The sequence below is a fragment of the Hermetia illucens genome, chromosome 7, assembly GCF_905115235.1.
Source record: "Hermetia illucens chromosome 7, iHerIll2.2.curated.20191125, whole genome shotgun sequence".
NCBI lineage: Eukaryota > Metazoa > Arthropoda > Insecta > Diptera > Stratiomyidae > Hermetia > Hermetia illucens.
The window spans coordinates 10763540-10782184 of NC_051855.1; the positions used below are offsets into that span (position 1 = coordinate 10763540).

The 18645-nt window shown below is 43.5% G+C and overlaps 1 protein-coding gene across 4 annotated transcripts in view; it reads right to left on the minus strand.

The window, feature by feature from the left end:
- LOC119661022 (vinculin) overlaps nucleotides 1-12331 on the minus strand; it is a 31299-nt gene extending 18968 nt beyond the window's left edge. Inside the window, exons 1-3 of one of the 4 annotated variants that reach the window (XM_038070172.1) lie at nucleotides 11885-12331; nucleotides 11401-11781; nucleotides 1902-2043 (exon numbers count right to left, since the gene is read on the minus strand). In XM_038070172.1, coding sequence (XP_037926100.1) covers nucleotides 1902-1958 — 57 coding nt within the window. In that variant the 5' untranslated portion in view covers nucleotides 1959-2043; nucleotides 11401-11781; nucleotides 11885-12331. The remainder of the gene's footprint in view (nucleotides 1-1901; nucleotides 2044-11400; nucleotides 11782-11884) is intronic. The other 3 variants (XM_038070173.1, XM_038070171.1, XM_038070174.1) reach the window with 3 other exon arrangements.
- Between the last annotated feature and the right edge of the window lie 6314 nt (nucleotides 12332-18645).

Below are 18645 nucleotides of genomic sequence, written 5' to 3' on the forward strand. Positions count from 1 at the left end.
CTGAGACTCGATATGCCCGAAGAGTTGCGCCTGGTCGGTTATGCAGACGACGTTGCGGCACTTGTTGCCGGACGCACTGTTGAACAGACGCAAAGCAGACTTAATTGATGCGACGGGTAAGCGGATGGCTGACTGCTCACGGTTTCAACCTTCCGTTGGAAAAAACCGAAGTAGTCATACTGACCAGAAGGAGAATCCCGACCCTGCTTCTCATATCAATCGGCGAGTTGACTATAGAGTCAAAACCAGCGATTAAATAGCTTGGTTTAATGCTCGACTCGAAGATGAGCTTCTTCGATCAAATCAAAGCAGCAGCGGACAGGGCTGCAGCTGAAGTCGCGGCCTTGAGTCGGCTAATGGCGAATGTCGGGGGCCCTATATCAACTAGGAGACGTCTCCTCATGGGAGCAACGCAGTCGGTTTTTCTCTATGGAGAGGAGGTATGGGCTGATGCCCTTGACAAGGAGGTGCATCGTAAACGCCTCGCTCAAGTGCAGAGGCGGGGAGCTTTGCGAGTGGCGTCTGCTTATCGCACCTTCTCCGAACCGGCTGTGATGGTGATCGCGGGAGTAATCCCCGTTGAACTCCTTGCCAAGGACAGCAAAGCCATCTGCCGTCGTAGGCGCGAAAACTTAAGAATGGTGGTTGCCTGTGAAGAACGTCTACGCACCCTTAGCGAGTGTAAACTTTCTTGGCAAAATGAGCCAAGGGGCAGGTGGAGTGCGCGGCTCATCGACAAATTAGACCCATGGTTGAACAGAACGCATAGTGAGATTGATTACTTCCTCACCCGGTGCTCAGAGGTAGTGGCGAGAAAGATGGGGCGGCAACCTTATCGTCCAAACCAAAACCAAGTGGTCGAGGAGAACCTCCATAGTGGTGGCACCGGGAGACGCTGTAATCACTTTGGTTTGCCGGCCGTGATTCAGTAGGCGAATGCTCCAAAGGCCTAATCAGCGCGATCAGACCCGAGTATGCACATATACTGGTACCATGGAAACCGGGAAAGCCCCTGGACTCACATACTTCGGGTGAACTCCTGTTGTATGTGAGGACAGCTCCGTTATTTGCGGTTGGCCCCCCTAGTGGGAGTTTCATGGTGGTTGTGGTTATGCTCAAGCGAGAAGAGACCTTCATGCCTCGACGTGGTGTTGCGTTTAAACACGGGTGCCGTACTCCATAGTTCGGTAGATATTTAGGTAATTCTTGCATCCACCAGTATGAACTTTAAGCCATGCACTTGGTACAGACTGGTACCATTGTTGCTTGTCTCAGCGGGACTCTGATTGTGGTCACAAAATCAATCCGTGTCTGAAGAGGACCGTAAGATTAAGTCTCACGACAGGTGCCTACGTAAAACACTATGGGCTTCACTTCCTTACCAAACTTCTAAGTGGGCATGGAGATTTTCAGTCTTACTTGCATAGGATTGGGAAGGCGCGATATCCTGATTGCGTGTTCTGCAATGGAGTGGCGGACGACGCTGAACACAGCTTTATGCAGACACAGGGGAGCTCTCTCCGGACAACATTGTCAGAGAGGTAAGGGATTCCCTCAACTAACAACAACTCCCTTCCTCCTCTCCCCTCCCGTTGATGAAAGGAATTCCGTGACTTGAAGCCGGGAGAGCGGGAGGACTAGCCCGAAGTAATGTGTCAAACGATTCCAGGCTAGTTCCCTGATGACAGGGAGGTGTTTAGTTGGTAGTCCAAAAAAAAAAGAAGAAAAATATAGCCAGCAACGAGGCAAACAGGCGCGTGACTCTTTTGTTGAGAATGACCCAAATTCTTCCCTAGTTAGCGATAACCACCAATAATAAAATTTCTAAATAATTACAAAGAAAAAACAGGACCTATTTTTTCCACTTTAATGAGAAAAATTTATAATAATTCATCACTTACCTGTTGTGCCACTGGCTCCAATATACTTTCGATTGTTTTTGTGTGAAAAACCGGCATTTTGTCTCGTTGATCCTAATTTCCAAGCCACAGTAACTACCAAAATATTTATCCTATCTTTTGTATGCAACAAAATTTTTTGCTACTGCAATGTTATAATCAGAATAAATAGAAAAGATAAGATTTTTTGGGGAAACTTTTATGATTCATTGCGATTAAATAGATTTATTTGACGAGTTTCTAGTGCATAGCATATTCCGTGTTCCGTGTTTACATTGTTTGTTATCTTTGTAACGCGCTCAGAAAAGAAGATGGCCGAGATACTATATTATTTTTTTCGATGTTGAGTGCTGAAATAAAATTTTACAGAACTTCTTTAACTTTCGGAGGGGCATATCCATCCTGCGAGATATACTACTACTACGCTACTTGTCCTTGTGTCGAATGAGAGTTGAGCAGTGTACTGATTCCTTGATTGCCTGACCCTCGCGTTCAGCTCTTTTCAGCCAAATTCATGATTTTTTCATTCAATTCCATACCTTTCCCATGAATCTCTCAATTTTCCAAAGCGATACCGTAGTTTTCTAAACCAAATTCGCAATTTCCCCAAGTAGATTCCAACTTTTCTCAAAGGAATCTGCATTTCTGTCAAACAGGTTCGTACTTTTCTTGGCTTTCTGACAGAATTCCAGTTCAGCATGCAATTTTCGGCCCAGGCACTTCATGAGTACCGCGAATATGAACATCTTCTTTCGCATTTGTCCCGTTCATAACACATCGTTCAATAAGTCCCGGGACTAGCGTAGAAATGGCGCTAATAATGCCATTTATATACCAAGGTTCGGAAGTACCAACCTTCAGATAAGATGTGTCAAAATTTGATGTAATTCGAAACATAACCAAGAAAGCTATAGTGGTTAAAGTGACGCTACCTTTGCAATCGTGAAAAAAATGGACCAAAACGAGTTTCGTGTGTTGATAAAACATTGTTTTCTAATGGGAAAAAACACTGTTCAAGCTCAGCAATGGCTTCAAAAACATTATCCGGACTCTAATCCGTCGAAAACAACCATTTGTCGGTGGTATGCTGACTTGAAACGCGGTCGTGCTGATACAAATGATGCGGAACGTTCGGGTCGGCCAAATGAGGCAGTAACTCCCGAAAACACCAAGCAAGTATTGAAAAGCTAAGATGGTGAACATATCAACTGGTAGTGCATTTACTTTTTTGCACCAAAAATTGGCTATGAAAAAGTTTTCTCCAAATGGGTGCCGCGTTTGCTCACAATGGAACAAAAGCAACAACGTATCAATGATTGGGAGAGCTGTTTGGCACTGTTTACTCGCAAGAAACAGGATTTTTTTCCGTCGATATGTGACAGTGGACGAAACATGAATTCACCATTTCACTCCGGAGTCAAGTCGGCAGTCAGTTGAATGGCATATGACCGGTGAAAGCCGCTCGAAGCGTGCAAAAACACAACAGTCGGCCACCAAAGTGATGGCGTCCGTATTCTGGGATGTGAATGGTATAATTTTCATTGACTACCTCGAAAAATGAAAAACCATCAATAGCGACTACTACATAGTGTTACTGGATCGTTTGAAGACTGAAATAGCGAAAAAACGCCCACACATGAAGAAGAAGAAAGTCATCTTTCATCAAGACAACGCACCGTGCCATAAGTCAATCAAAACGATGACCAAATTCAACGAATTAGGCTTCCAACTGCCTCCTCATCCTCCGTACTCGCCGGATCTGGCCCACAGTGACTACTGGCTCTTTGCGGATCCCAAAAAGATGCTCCAGGGAAAAAGATTTGGCTCAAATGAGGAGGTGATCGCTGCTACTGAGGCTCATTTTGAGTCGAAAGATAAATCGTTCTACAAACATGGCATTGAAAAGTTAGAGAAGGTTTGGAATGATTGTATTACCCTTGAAGGAGATTATGTTGATGAATAATAAAGAATTTTGCCGATAAAATGTTGTTTTCATAGTTAGTCCCGGGACTTATTGAACGATGTGTTAAGTGGGGTCGGCCATCTTGATCGGTTGGGCCATTTTGCTTGGTCAAATGCCGGATCAGGATGGAGCCACAAAGTGTTCAATTCACTATTTCACTATTCAACGAAATTGCCGTTTACCGTTGACTTCGATAACCAGATCAATCCTGGCAAAATAATTGTTATTACCGCGAATTACATGATACCATCAAAGACCCCTCTCACAATTTTTCCACGATGGGTGCAACACCATATCGCGTACCGGCAACCATCGCATTGCTCTCGTCGTTCCTTTTCGGAATTTGGTGTTTAAAATTCCTGTCACCAATAGGTCGCAGGAAGCGCCATCTTTCACAGACATATATTATCACTTGAGGACAGAGGATACTCTTCAGGTGCCGCACAATCTCTACCCTGTTTGCTTGCAATTGTGAGCAAAATTGAAGTCCGGGCACCGTCGTACGAAATACGTAAGTGTTCCACAGTGCTCAAAACGAAATCATTCAAATTAATTACATTTAAAAGTACCATCCGAAAACGAAAAGCTTCACCAAATTGCAAATGGCGTCATCTGTCATTAGAACGAACCTTGCCGATTTGGAGCGAACGTTGCCAACCTGAAATCTTCATTGTACATTGAAACTGCGTGCAGTCGGCAGCTTCTCTCCTCCGCATTCCGCGCGCAATGTTTTTGTGTTTCCCGCTATAATCCCGCAGGTTATCAATGACACAAAAGGTCTTCATCCCATTTTTGCCTATGAAAATAGAGTTTCTTCTGTTTTGCGCCCTCAGCAAGGATTTTGTTCAACATTTTCGATTGATTTTCTTTGCATTCATCAAACAGACTATACGTAACATCCTTGTGAATGATCAAACCCAACAATCTGAGCTAAAGGTGTCTCTTTGACAGTTTTATGATCATACGTTTCAGTGTCAAGTTATAGCGCGTCAAAGATGGAGTCCACCAAGGAAGAAATTCGTCATATTTTACGTGTTTACCACCTGAGAGGTAAAAATGCAACGAAGGTGGCCGAAAAAATTTGTGAAGTTTATGTGATACTGTAACGATTCGCACAGCATAGCGTTGGTTCGATCGATTTCGTTCTGGTGTAGTGGATGTCGAAGATGCACCCCGTACCGGTAGACCAATCGTTGTAGAAACCGATAAAATCGTCGAAATCAGCCAAGTAGACCGGCATGTGAGCACTCTCTTGATTGGCCAGGAACTGGTAAGGACCATAGAACCGTTTGGAACCATTTGCAGCAGATTGGATTCCAAAATAAAGCTGAATGTTTGGGTGCCACACGAGTGGACGGAAAAGAATCTCTTGGACCGAATCAACGCCTGCGATGCACTGCTGAAACGGAACGAATTCGATCGATTTTTGAAGCGAATGGTGACTGGTGGTGAAAAGTGGATCACGTAAGAAAAAGATTGTGGTCAAAGCGCGGCGAGCCGGCCCAAACCATCCAACAAGCCCGGATTGACGGCCAGGAAGGTTTTGCTGAGTGTTTGGTGGGATTGGAAGGGAGTCATCCACTATGAGCTCGGCCTCACACATTTTTGATGACCCGCCAGAAGCTACGGGATCTCAGATGGGATGTCCTATCACACCCAGCGTGCAGTCTGGACCTTGCACCAAGTGATTACCATCTCTTCCAGTTCATGCAAAGCGCTCTTGGTGCTACTAAGTTGGCCTCAATAGGTGCTTGCAAAAGCTGGCTGTCTGAATTTTTTGCAAATAAGGAGCGGGGAGGGGGGGGGGGCATTTTGTCAACTAATTGCTGGACCATTCTGATGATTGGATGCTATTGTTTTGCTTATTTTTTGTGAATGACCCGATAATTATGGCGATGCAATCAGCAAGTTGGTTGAACCTTATCCAGTTAATCTTGTTGCCTAGGGTCCGGTCCCCATCTCTGCACAGCATTGAGTCATAATTATGAAACTTAAGCACGGTCTGGAATCAAATCAATCAAAGGAGGGAACAGGGGACATACGTATACCAAATAATAGCTTCCAATGTAATTTTACTGAAGTTTTTAATAAAGTACAAATTATCTCTTCCAATATTCCACACGTCCTCTTTCCAACTACGGTTGATCTTGCTTTAGGATTATTCTATGAGGTAAAATATGTAAATGAGTCACTGTCTTGTGAGAGCATTTCCATTCTCTTCTTTCCATCTTTCTAATTTGTTCTTTTTCCATGGTGCTAGCTAACTTCTGTAACAGCATTCGTTTTCTGCAATCTTCTTGTTGTAGTGCAGGATTTAGGCGTCTCTTCTCTTTCTGGACATTTTGCAGAAGCCTTCTTATTGTTATAATACGTAGTAGTAAAAAAGGAATGCGTAGGACATGTCGAGAAAAGAATGGGAACGCGGCTTAGAAATGCAAAGAAGAATCACAAAGGCATTGGTGGAAAAAGGGCTGGAAAACTTACTGATAAGGTTATTAACGACCTCACTAGATTTTTTGGGCTAGCTATTCGTCGACACGCAAATTCGATAAAAGGAATGAAGCATGAAATTTGGGCAACTTTCTTCCATAAATGTTCTATAGACGAAAATCCTCAGCATCAAAATTGTCCAGCAGGCGAGGACAGTTGGTGCAGACGGTGCAAAGCGGAAGCTAAACTGGAGAACTGGATAGTTTCCACCACGAGAAGGCACCTTTGACTGAAGAAGTTCAAACAGTCATCAAACCAATCTACGAAGATTTGTCACGAGATGATCTCTTGAACAGATGTTTAGGAGCAGAGACCCAGAATAACAATGCGTCGTTAAATGGACTTTCGCTCCTAAAAACCCTCATTCTGGGGCCAAGGTCGTAGAAATAGCCACTTTTCTGGCTGTAATTACTTTCATTGAAGGATTCAATGGCATTCTCAAAATCCTAGTGACAATGGGATGTCAAGTTGGTCACATATGTCAGGTTTATGCCAGCCGCCGTAATAAAGCGCGAATTTGGCGGTCCGAACGACGATCGACTGACCTCGCTAAAAGAGCCAGAATTGAAACCAGAGAGCAACAATCGGCCTTAGAAGATTTTTTTGAAGAAACGGAGAGTGCTCTCTATGAACCAGGCATAGCAGATTAATAGTGAGTTCAAATTTTACTGAAGCTCACCATTATATCAGCTGATCGCACTATTCACTTCTTCACCGCGTATGCACCACAGACAGGTCGACCTGATGCCGAGAAAGATGCCTTCTGGCAACTTCTCGATGAAAAGACTTGTCACGTGCCTGCTGACGATTATATAATCATTGCCGGCGACCTTAATGGTCATGTGGGTGAAATGGCAGACGGTAACAGGTGCCATGGGGGAAAGGGGTTCGGAGCGCGCAATGAAGGTGGCGAGCGTATAATCGATTTTGCGGACACCCATGACCTTGTACTTATGAATACATGGTTCATCAAACGATTGTCTCATCTTCCCACATTTTATAGTGGGAACAATAAAACGCAAATCGACTATATTCTCATAAGACGCCAACATTTTACCACTGTCACTGATTGCAAAGTCGTTCCCTATGAGACCATCGCTCCTCAACATCGGCCGTTGATTGTCGTCCTGCGAATTAAGCCACCGATAAAACAGCGTGAGGAACGCACTGGCCCGCCGCGCATTAAATGGTGGCGATTTGGTGAGAAGAAAGAAGAAACGGTCTTACTCATACGATTGCCAACCATTACGAATGTCGAAGAATCATGGAACCAAATGAAAGACACGATCCACAAAGCGGCCTTTGCAACCCTCGGGGTCACCAAGCCGGGTAAGCGGTACATCAACCGGCATACTTGGCTTTGGAATGATGATGTTGAAATGAAGGTCCGTGAAAAGAAACGCCTCTACCACAAATTTCTCGACGATAAAACGCCTGCTAATTGGCAAATTTATAAGAATGCCAACCGGGAAGCGAAGAAAGCGGTCGTTGTCACCCGAGCGAACCATTTCAAAAATCTTTACGATAAACTGGACACTCGGGATGGCGAGAGAGATCTGTATCGACTTGCTAAAAGCCGTGATGAACGCACACAGGATATCGAACGGACAAGAACGGTACTTTGCTTACCAACCGTCGAGCCGCAACGGATAAATGGCGAAAATACTTCGAGTAGATTTCAACTGAAGAATTTGCTCATCCTCCACTTCCACAATCATTGCCGACATTTGGTGCAGTTTCACCAGTCAGCGCAACTGAAGTCGAGGAGGCAATAAAACAAATGAAATCGGGGAAAGCAACAGGACCTGACGACATCGCATCTGAGCTCTGGAAAGCGAAGAGCTGGGACCCAACACTGTGGCTCAGTGAATTCTTTGACCGGGTTATTCAGGAAGGAAGAACACCATCTGACTGGCAAGAAAGTACTACTGCTCCAATATGGAAAAAGAAAGGTAGCCCAGCAGAAAGTTCAAATTACCGTCCGATCCGGTTACTTTCCCATACCATGAAGATTTTTGAACGCATTCTTAACAACCGTATTCGCGAAATCGTTGAAATAACCGTGAATTAAGCCGGATTTGTCAAGAACTGCGGAACTACTGACGCAATACACGCTGCGCGGTTACTCATGGAGAAACACCGTGAGAAGCATCGCCCTCTTTACATTGCCTTTCTGGATCTAGAGAAAGCGTTTGACCGTGTACCAAACGAACTCATCTGGTATGCTTTACGACAACACTTCGTGCCAGAAGTTGTGCGCTGGGTTCAATTGCTCTGCCACGATCCGAAAAGTATAGTTCGAAGTATGGAGGGTGTATCAAAACCGATTTGGGTCTCTGTTGGTGTTCATCAAGGAAGTGCCCTCTCACTAATCCTCTTTGTTCTTGTTATGGACACTGTCACACGGGATATCCAACGTCAAGCGCCCTACACACTGGTTTATGCAGATGATGTTTTCCTAGCATCTGATAGCAAAAATGATCTCGAGCAACTTGTTCAAAAATGGAATGATCGCCTCATGCAACACGGTCTCAGATTGAATTTAAACAAAACTGAATTTTTGACGACCGATCCCCGTGAAACAGGCACAATCACTGTCAGCGGCAGTGATCTGCCCAGAACTGAGCGATTTAAATACCTCGGGTCAACGCTATCAGCCAATGGAGAACTGCGTTATGAAATTGCTTCACGCATTAACGCAACCTGGATGAGGTGGCGCTCCACAACTGGGGTCCTTTGTGATCGACGTAACAACGAACGTCTCAAATCTAAAATTTACCGCAATGTCGTCGTTTAATCGATAATCCAATGTTAAATTTTGCGTTGAAACTTGCGAGGGTAGATTCTCTCAGGATTGTCTTTCATCAACTTTTGATAGTATGTATTTCTGGGGAAATTGGATCGATTTTAATAAGGTTTTGTTTCACGCAGCAGTGTCCGAATAGCTGAGTGGTTAGAGCGCAAGGCTGTCGTACGGAAGATCACTGGTGGCAGTGTGTTGTATTGTGATTTGACGTCGGATATCAGTCGACTCAGCTGTAAATGAGTACCTGAGTCAAATCAAGGTAATAGTCTCGGGCGAGTGCAATGCTGACCGCATGGCCTCCTAAAGGGCACTATAATCCTCTAGTGTACCCTTGCGGTCTTGAGTGAAGTGCTCTAACACACTTCAAGGCCCCAATCCAATGTGGATTACTGCGCCAAGGATTACTATTATTGTTTCTGGGGCTGCACTCAAATTTCAAAGAAGGCATCGGGAATAATACCCTCGAATAAGGCCGTATTTAGTAGGATATTAGCTTAGATTAACTCGAGTTGACAATGAAGAAAGTTACAACTCTGTAGTTCAGCTACTGCACTGTCTTGGTTCGCCCGCAACGAGAGCAGAAGAGAGAGAATGAGCATTTTATTTTGATCTGATGCCAGTAATCAAGCAAGATAGTCTCGAAATAATCAGGAGGATCTCAGGAGAAGCAGTGGTTCATAAATAGGCAAACACAGTTTCGTTTGATGTGTGATCCTTCCGGCCTTATATGGTATTGATATTTTATTTTGTCTTAAGTGACAGTGAATTAACAGGAAAAAGGAAACTATGGCTTACCACCTAACGCAACGATTTTTATAGGATTTTTTAGCGTGGCAGATAGGAGCGATGTTCTCTTATTTAATAATATGTTGGCTACCTTTTCCAAATTTTGATTGAACACCATTTTTCAGGACCTATTCCGATAATGAGTTTTTCTTTGGAGAATATTGGCTAGTATGGGTTCCTTTTTCTAATCTCTCTTTTGCTAAATGAGCCCCATCTAAGACAATCACTGTCAGCGGCAGTGATCTACCCAGAACTGAGCGATTTAAATACGTCGGGTCAACTCTATCAGCCAATGGAGAACTGCGTTATGAAATTGCTTCACGCATTAACGCAACCTGGATGAAGTGGCGCTCCACAACTGGTGTCCTTTGTGATCGACGTATCAACGAACGTCTCAAATCTAAAATTTACCGCAATGTCGTCCGTCCAGTCGCTGTCTATGGTTCTGAGTGTTGGCCAACCATAAAAGACAATGAACGACGTCTTGCGGTAATGGAGACGAAGATGCTACGTTGGACTAGTGGCGATCACATCCGAAATAAGGATATCCGCGATCGTTATGGGGTTGCACCGATCGTGGAAAAGTTGCGAGAGAGGCGTCTTCGATGGTCATGGTCACACAATTCGTGTAAACGAGAATTCACTTGCCAAGATTGGTCTGAACATCGAAGTCGATGGTAAACGACCAAAAGGCAGACCTAAGCAACGGTGGCTTGATACGCTGGATGGGGATTTGAAAGCCTCGAGATTGCACCCAGATCAGGCATTCGATAGAGCCAAATGGCGAAGCCGATCACGACGAGCCGACCCCGCTTGTGAACGGGACAAAAAGAAGAAGAAGAAATGCGTTTTTCTCGAAACTGCATCTTGAAAATCGGCTGCCACCCTAGCTCAAAATCTATCCAACCAAATTCTTTGAAATTTTCATGACTTCTTTAATACATATTTCTACGGTCCGCAAACTAGGATAATTGACATTGGACGGGAAGTTTTTTTTATGTTCATAAAAAAGACCGTAAAAAAACGCCAAAATCCAAAAAATTAAGTTTAAAAGCCCACCAAAAAGTTACCTTTTAATATTTTCTAATTATCCTAGTTTGTGGACCGTGGAATATTGTCCACATTAAAATGACGTTTAGTTTTTTTTTCCTCAGATGAACACAGAGCCCTCAAGCGTGGCAGCAAAACAACACCTTTTTTTTCGGAGATGGGTGCATAAATTGACACGTATTTCAAAAACTAGCTACGATCTCAAGCTGAAAAATTTATCACATATACTAGAGACATCAATAAACATATGGTGAAAAAATCACGTTTCTATCTTTATTCAATCCTTCAAAATAATTTTTCAAAAAACGACCTCCACACAGGAAGACCCCCTTAAAGAACTATTGTGCTCCCTTTGTTATGTTACTGCAATGACCGATAATTCCCGCAGATATGCACTAGAAACTCACCAAAACTCGATCCCCTTCCTTCTTGGTATTTTTCTTCACTCTTCTCTTCAACTTCCATTCAGAACGTATGTAAACAAATATTCAAAAGCCCAACAGCAGGGGAGGGACTGATTGTGCTTCGAGGCGACGGTGACATAGTCCATTTATGGTTATTAACCAGAAGCCGAACATAACGTCCATCACGTCCTGACGGTTTTATTATTCACCACGGCATAGTTCCCTGTTGATTCACACTTAGGTCATCATCGGTATTATTGCATTTTCAGAGAATATCTGGATGACTACTATCTGCACTTTGGGTCACTTGGCCCGTCTTTGACAGTTCCTTGGCGGTTGTCCTGGATATGTTTACTGCGCGCACTTCCTCAAACACTTCGTGTCCTGCGAGAATGAAGAAAAGATACCAAGAAAATCCACGGATCGCGAACATTTGCAAGAAATCGCACATCCCCTTCGCCGCGGGCACTTGCCAAGGGGCACTTACTCAGTAAGAGTCCTGTTAAGGATCCTGTCCTGAGTCGGGTGAAGGACCAATAGAAAACGCGGGGTTGCTTCGGGTTTTGGCACGGAACTCTGGGGAGTGAACCCAAGCGAACAGAACAAAACTAAACAAATTGTGGAAGAAAATTCCTCTTTATGATAACAACGATAATGGCACGAGCGGTCGCGCGAAGAGACGACACCAAAGACGGAGTTTCTTACAAGACTCTCGCTTTCTTATTCCGATCGGAAACCGTCCACTCGACAGACTCTCGAGCCTAACCATGTACTATGCTACCCACAGCGAAATTGTCTATCTGAATCCGCCTTAAAATCCGCTCCGTCCCGTCGATCAGCTCACCACCGATACTAGTGAAATGACTCAATTTCTTCAGCTCTGTTTAAGGAAATCGGCATAAAAGAACATAGAGAAGTGATGACAACATGTCTCAAGCTTTTCGGTGTGTTGCGAAGGTTATGGCACGTTCGTCGCGGGAAATTTTGTTAACGCCAAACCATAAAGGTTACGTGCGTGCACGCGTATGCGATGTGAGCTGTCAAAAGAAGATTATTTCCACTTTTATCAACAATGCGCTCGCGAGCCTTGGAAAGCCCACGCCGCCGAGCCAGTTTTGGTTACGAAAACCATAAACGAAATACAAAAAAGAATTGTTTATTTACGTGTTCGATCGAGCATTAAATGAAATTAAGTCATTTAATGTTCCCACTGTCTTTATTCACTCGATCGGAGGGGATCCAATCTTCAAACAACTTAGTTTTAAATGAAGTTAAACATTCGTTAAAGTGAAAATACTCCGTTTTATTTCACGAATTTAGACTTAGAGTTACGTCACACGCGTTGGATATCCCCCGGGAAACCCTTTTACCTGAACCCGATACAAGATCACAATACGTTTTTACGAAACACACCGCAATAAACAGTCACAAATATAATTAGGGTTTTATGCGAATTTGTCGGGAGAGTAAAACCCGTAATTAAAGGAATGTATCCTGGTTTTTTTTTAGCGATATATATAACTGGCTTTTCCAGGATAATAACTAAGGACATTATGTAAATAGAAATAAGAGAAAGGAATAGAAAATAAATGTATAAATACGCTGACTCACAGCCTGTTAGGGGCGTCTGAGTTCGAGCTACGTATTGATCTAAGTGTAAAATCGAGTTTTTTTTTCGTTATTCGCTCAAGAGGATTGGAAACCACAACCACGACACCCTCTACACGTAACTGGCGCAGTCGGCCGTTCAACTACCAAGGATTTTATTTTTCGGTGTTATAAGCGAAAACAAAAGTGGCGTGGGTACAATATTTATTTAGGATGCCCTACCGACGTTGGAGCGTAAAGAAAATAATCCGCAAGTGAACAAATACAAAACGAAGAACATGGACTTCAAAACGATAACTGCACACATAAGCTCGTTGCCCAACTTCATGGGGGACCAGCACGATCTTCATACTTTTATAGGCTCGATCGACTCAATCCAAAAGATGATTCAGACTTTTTCAGAAGATCAACAAACGCTCATCAACTATCAAATCATGGGAAAGCTTCTGTGAAAACCGAAAGAAGTCGTCAACGCCTTGCCATCAACGCAGTGGACTTCGATTAAAGGGGCACTTCTATTGCATTTCGACGAACCGGAATCAGAATCCAGACTTATGAAGAAAATACTGGCAGCACAGTTCACAACTCCCGCCGAGCTATACGAGTGTGTAAGTAAGTACTTGAATATAATTTGCAACAAAATTAAAACAAATATTGCATATACAGCAGAACAAGCTACAAATGAGATTAAATTAAGAAGGGAAATGGGAAATGGTGAAATATTGCTATATTGATAAATGTCCAGAGCCTGTAAGGGGAGTGCTCTGTGCGCATAAGCCCGACACTTTAGAGGCCGCTTACGCAGTTTTAGTGAATGCGGGATATCTTCGATTTAGTGTAAATCAGAACAGAAACTCATCCCAATACAATAATTATAATAATACTTTCCGAAATCATGTTAGTAATCGTAATAACGCTCCGAATCAATTCAACCGAAACAGAAATTCTTCTCAAAATAGTTATTCCAACAAAAATTTTCATAATCAAGTTTATGAACCTAATAACAATCAGACTCAATTTAATCACCGTCAGAATTCAGGAAACTACAATCAGAGACCACATAGTCGGAATTTCAGGCGAAATGATCTTTCAATGCCTACCGATGTCTCAATGAATACAGCTACCACTTCATGATCTTCATTACATATGGGCTTCGAAAAATTTGTGATTACCAGCCTCGGAAGACTCCCAATTCTTCGATTAACAATCGAAGGAAGACCTTTAAAATGTCTAATTGATACCGGCAGTACTCATTGCATTGTCAACTCAAAATTAGTAGGTCATAATCGGCGATATCCATTAGATAAACTCTTCATCATGAGCACCATACATAAACAAGTCGGGAAACCGGAAGCTAGACGCTTTAGGTATGAAAGGTTTTGTGTATTTCCTTTATAAAGAGATTTGAGTGTGCATTTGTCCCATTAGCATGTAGCACGTAAAATATGAATATGTTATGTGAAAATAGCCACTTTCAAGTGATATTGACATTCATAGTCTTGAATTTGCAGAGGAGCGACAGGTTTGACCTAGTATAACTTTATTAGTAATAGTGCGATTTTCACCAAATTTGACAGGATCATGCTCTATTCTGTAACCTGCATTCCTGCAATTCCTGATAATTACAATCAATAATATTTCACTGAGCTTTATCCAAGAAGGGGAAAATTATTCAATGATAGCAAACGAAGTAAGTAACATTTTAAATAAAGAGAATTCTGAAATTCCCAAAATCTCAGTTAATCCAAATAATGAGACTAATTATACAACCGAAGAGGATTTAATGATAGAAAGAGTTAAGGATGAATTTGCCGACATCCAATATGACAAACATAAGAAACTAACTTTCACTCACGAAATAAAGCATGAGTTGAAGCTAACGACTTCTGAACCCATATATCAACAAAATTATAGGTATCCGTACTCCCTTAGAGATTTCGTCAAGCGTCAAATAAAGGAAGATTTAGAACAAGGTATCATCGTACCCTCCAAGTCTCCGTATAATTCCCTAGTATGGACTACATTTTTTTTTAAAGAGTTCACTAAGACGCAAGCTAAGTACGTGCTGAACAACCATGTACCGTTAATAGGAACTACAGGAATTAAGGTCCCAACTAAAAAACATTTATTGATATTACAAAAACAATATAATATTTGGAAACAAGCAAATAGTAAAGCAACTCTGGTTAATGCTAACTCTTTACTATATGATTGTTCGCTCAGCGAAATCATGGAGATAATTGCAAAAATGCATAAACAAACAAACCACATTGGCATGAATAAATTGTACTCTGAAATACGAACTAAATACTACTACCTGCACAAGGTGTGCGAATATATTTTGAGACCTCGATTTCGTAGAGATGAACCACTGCGATTTTTTTCAGATTTTTCGGTTGGATAGGTTCGGAGAACGAGACCTGTTACACTTTTTGGGGGTCATATTTTGAGTCCTCACTCCCCTATGTTTCACCCAACATCAAATATTGAACCAGCTTCGAAAAGTACTAATTGAGACCTTTCATTTGATACCTCACGTGGCTACATTCTGTGAAAAAAAAATTTGCACCCTCCATTTACATGTATGGGGAGCCTCCCCCTTAAACTTAACACAAGATGGCGCCACTTACTGCATGTAAAGGGAACACCAGATTACATACTCTCATCAATTTTCGTGACAATCGGTCCAGCCGTTTCTGAATAAAACGGGTGTGACAGACAGGCAGACAGACTGGCAAGGTAGCAATATGGGCGTGTGAAAATCAGGCCATTCAAGAAGTGATGGAGTTTCCAGAAGTTGGATTCGTCAGGGCAAAAATAGCTGGTATCTATATATATAATTGTTATGCTCCACCAAGCGCGAAGATAACAGTATTCGAAGAAATGCTAGGTATGCTAGTCTCGGATGCGAGAAGTCGAAACCCCAAGATCATAGCTGGTGATTTCAACGCGTGGGCCGTGGATTGGGGCAGTCGCACTACGAACACCAGGGGCCGTATCCTGCTCGAGGTTTTCGCGGAGCTAGATTTGGTGCTTACCAACACGGGAAACGTTTCCACTTTTCGTGGGACAGGGTCGGGCTCAATAGTCGATCTGACATATGTGAGGACCACATTGGCGAGGAGAATGACATGGTTTGTCAGTGAGCATTATACTCACAGCGACTACCAGGCGATTTTCCTCCAGATCGAATATGGACCATGCGTCGATGGGCATTCCCGTGAAGCTGGAAACCAGGGCTGGTCCGTGAAAAAGTTTGAAGAGGATGCATTCATAGAGATGCTATTGGGAGGCCAAAATCCCGGTGGGTGGGGCTACGGAAAAGGTAGAGCAAATGATGGGACGCATAACAAGAGAATGCGACGCTGCTATGCCGAGGCGACGAGTTTTCGCAAAAAGGCGCTCAAACTATTGGTGGAATGAAGAGATCGCGGTGTTACGGGATGTCTGTTTTCGGCCTAGAAGGATCTACCAACGATCTAGAGCAAGACCAGACTTCGACGAGAAACGGCTAGCATATGTGAACCTTCGAGGTAGACTTAAGCAGGCTATATGGACTAGCAAGCGAGAATGCTTCAAGGAGCTTTGCACAGAGGCAGACCAAAGCCCCTGGAGAACAGCGTACAGGATAGTTATGAAGAAGATGAGAGGGCGAACACCACAATTGACCTGCCCGCATCTTCTGCTCGATATCGTGACGGCGCTCTTCCCCCCGGATAAAGGGGAGCGCAAACAACACAAGCGAGCACTGGACGTATACACCATTCCTGCGGTAACTGAGGATGAACTTGCCCAAATTTGCCGGAGAATTGGTGATAACAAAGCATCCGATCTGGATGCTGTTCCCAATAGAGCTCTTAAACTCGCTGTTAAAGCCAGACCCGACTGATTGATCAGAGTTTTTGAAACATGCATAGTAGAAGGAGTTTTCCCCGACGGGTGGAAGAGGCAAAAACTAGTTTTACTCCCGAAGCCGACCGACATGGCAGGAAAGATGCATGCATGCATGTCATCTGCAACAGACTGCTCCCTATCATCGAATATAAGGATGGACTATCGGAGCGACAATTTGGATTTTGTCAAGCTCATTCAACGATTGACGCCGTAGACGTTGTTTTGAAGCTGGCTCGAGGCGCTATGTTGTCTAAAAAATGCTGCGCCGTGGTGACGTTGGATATCAAAAATGCGTTCATTTCTGCAAGTTGGAAGTGGATAAAAAGTTCACTGGCTAAAAAGGGTGTCCCTAGTTACTTGACTAAGCTCCTCAACAGTTACCTTTCGGAGAGGACACTGTGGTACGACACGGATGAGGGATCCAAGCAGTACACCGTCACCGCAGGAGAACCACAGGGCTCAGTGTTGGGTCCTCTCCTGTGGAACGTCATGTACAATGGAGTCCTTGTCCTTCCCGTGCCAAAGGAGGCCACGATAATCGGTTTCGCAGATGATCTAGCTGTGGTTGTCGTCGCGAAAGAACCTGTAGACGTTGAAATGTACGCTAACGAAACCATTAGCGCCATAAAAGCGTGGCTGGAGATGGTTCAGCTTGACCTTGCGGAACAAAAGACGGAGGCGGTCTTGATTACTAATCGTAGGAAGAGGAATACGATTAATATTCGCGTTGGTGGTCACGTCATCATTTCGAAGCCGGTTATCAAATACCTAGGGGTGATGATTGACGCTAAAATCAATTTCAGGGGACATCTGGACTATGCCTGTGAGAAAGCGGCAAATACCAGCGTATCATTAGCACGGATGATGCCTAACATTGGAGGTCCAAGGTACAGTCGCAGATTACTTGTGGCCGGAGTGGTTCGCTCCACACTATTATACGCGGCACCAGTTTGGGAGGAAGCATTAGCGTGTGAGAGTAATCGTAGGAGAGTGAATATGACTTACTGCTTAGTGACCCTAAGGGTGTGCAGCGCCTTCAGAACAATATCAGGCGAGGCAGCGTGAGTTATTGCGGGAATGATCCCGATAGACATTCTGGCAAGTGAGACACGCTGCCTGTACGAGACAAGGAAAATGAATCCTCTTGAAAAGGATGCAGAATGCCGAAAGGCGACAAGGCGAGAGTCGCTGGAGAAGTGGCAGAAACGGTGGGATGACTGGCAGAGGGGTCGCTGGACCCACACTTTGATTCCCCGTATTGAGGAGTGGATCCAGCGACGACACGGTGAGATTAACTACCATCTGACGCAATTCCTGTCAGGACATGGCGGTTACAGGAAGTACCTGCACCAATTCAGGCTGGATGATTCTCCCTTGTGTCCTGAATGTGGTTGCACACCTGAGGACCCGGAGCATCTTATGTTCCACTGTCCACGATTTCTCTCAGAAAGGAGGAGTCTGGAAGACTCCCTGAAAACCACTCTAAGCCCGCTGAACATCGTCGGGGAAATGTTGAAATGTTGTTTCACACAAAACCTTAAAAAGAATTGTTCCTTTCCGTGGAACGATGCTAGCTATAACTTGACTTGTATTCTGGGCTTTTCCCAAGTAAAGAATTATTCCACTTATAACTTTCTTTATTAAAAAACTCTTAATGTTCACTTATTATAATACTGAATCCAATCTTACTCTTACGCGATTTCACTAGACCAACTATCTGATATAGAATGCTGCAAAATGCCGAAT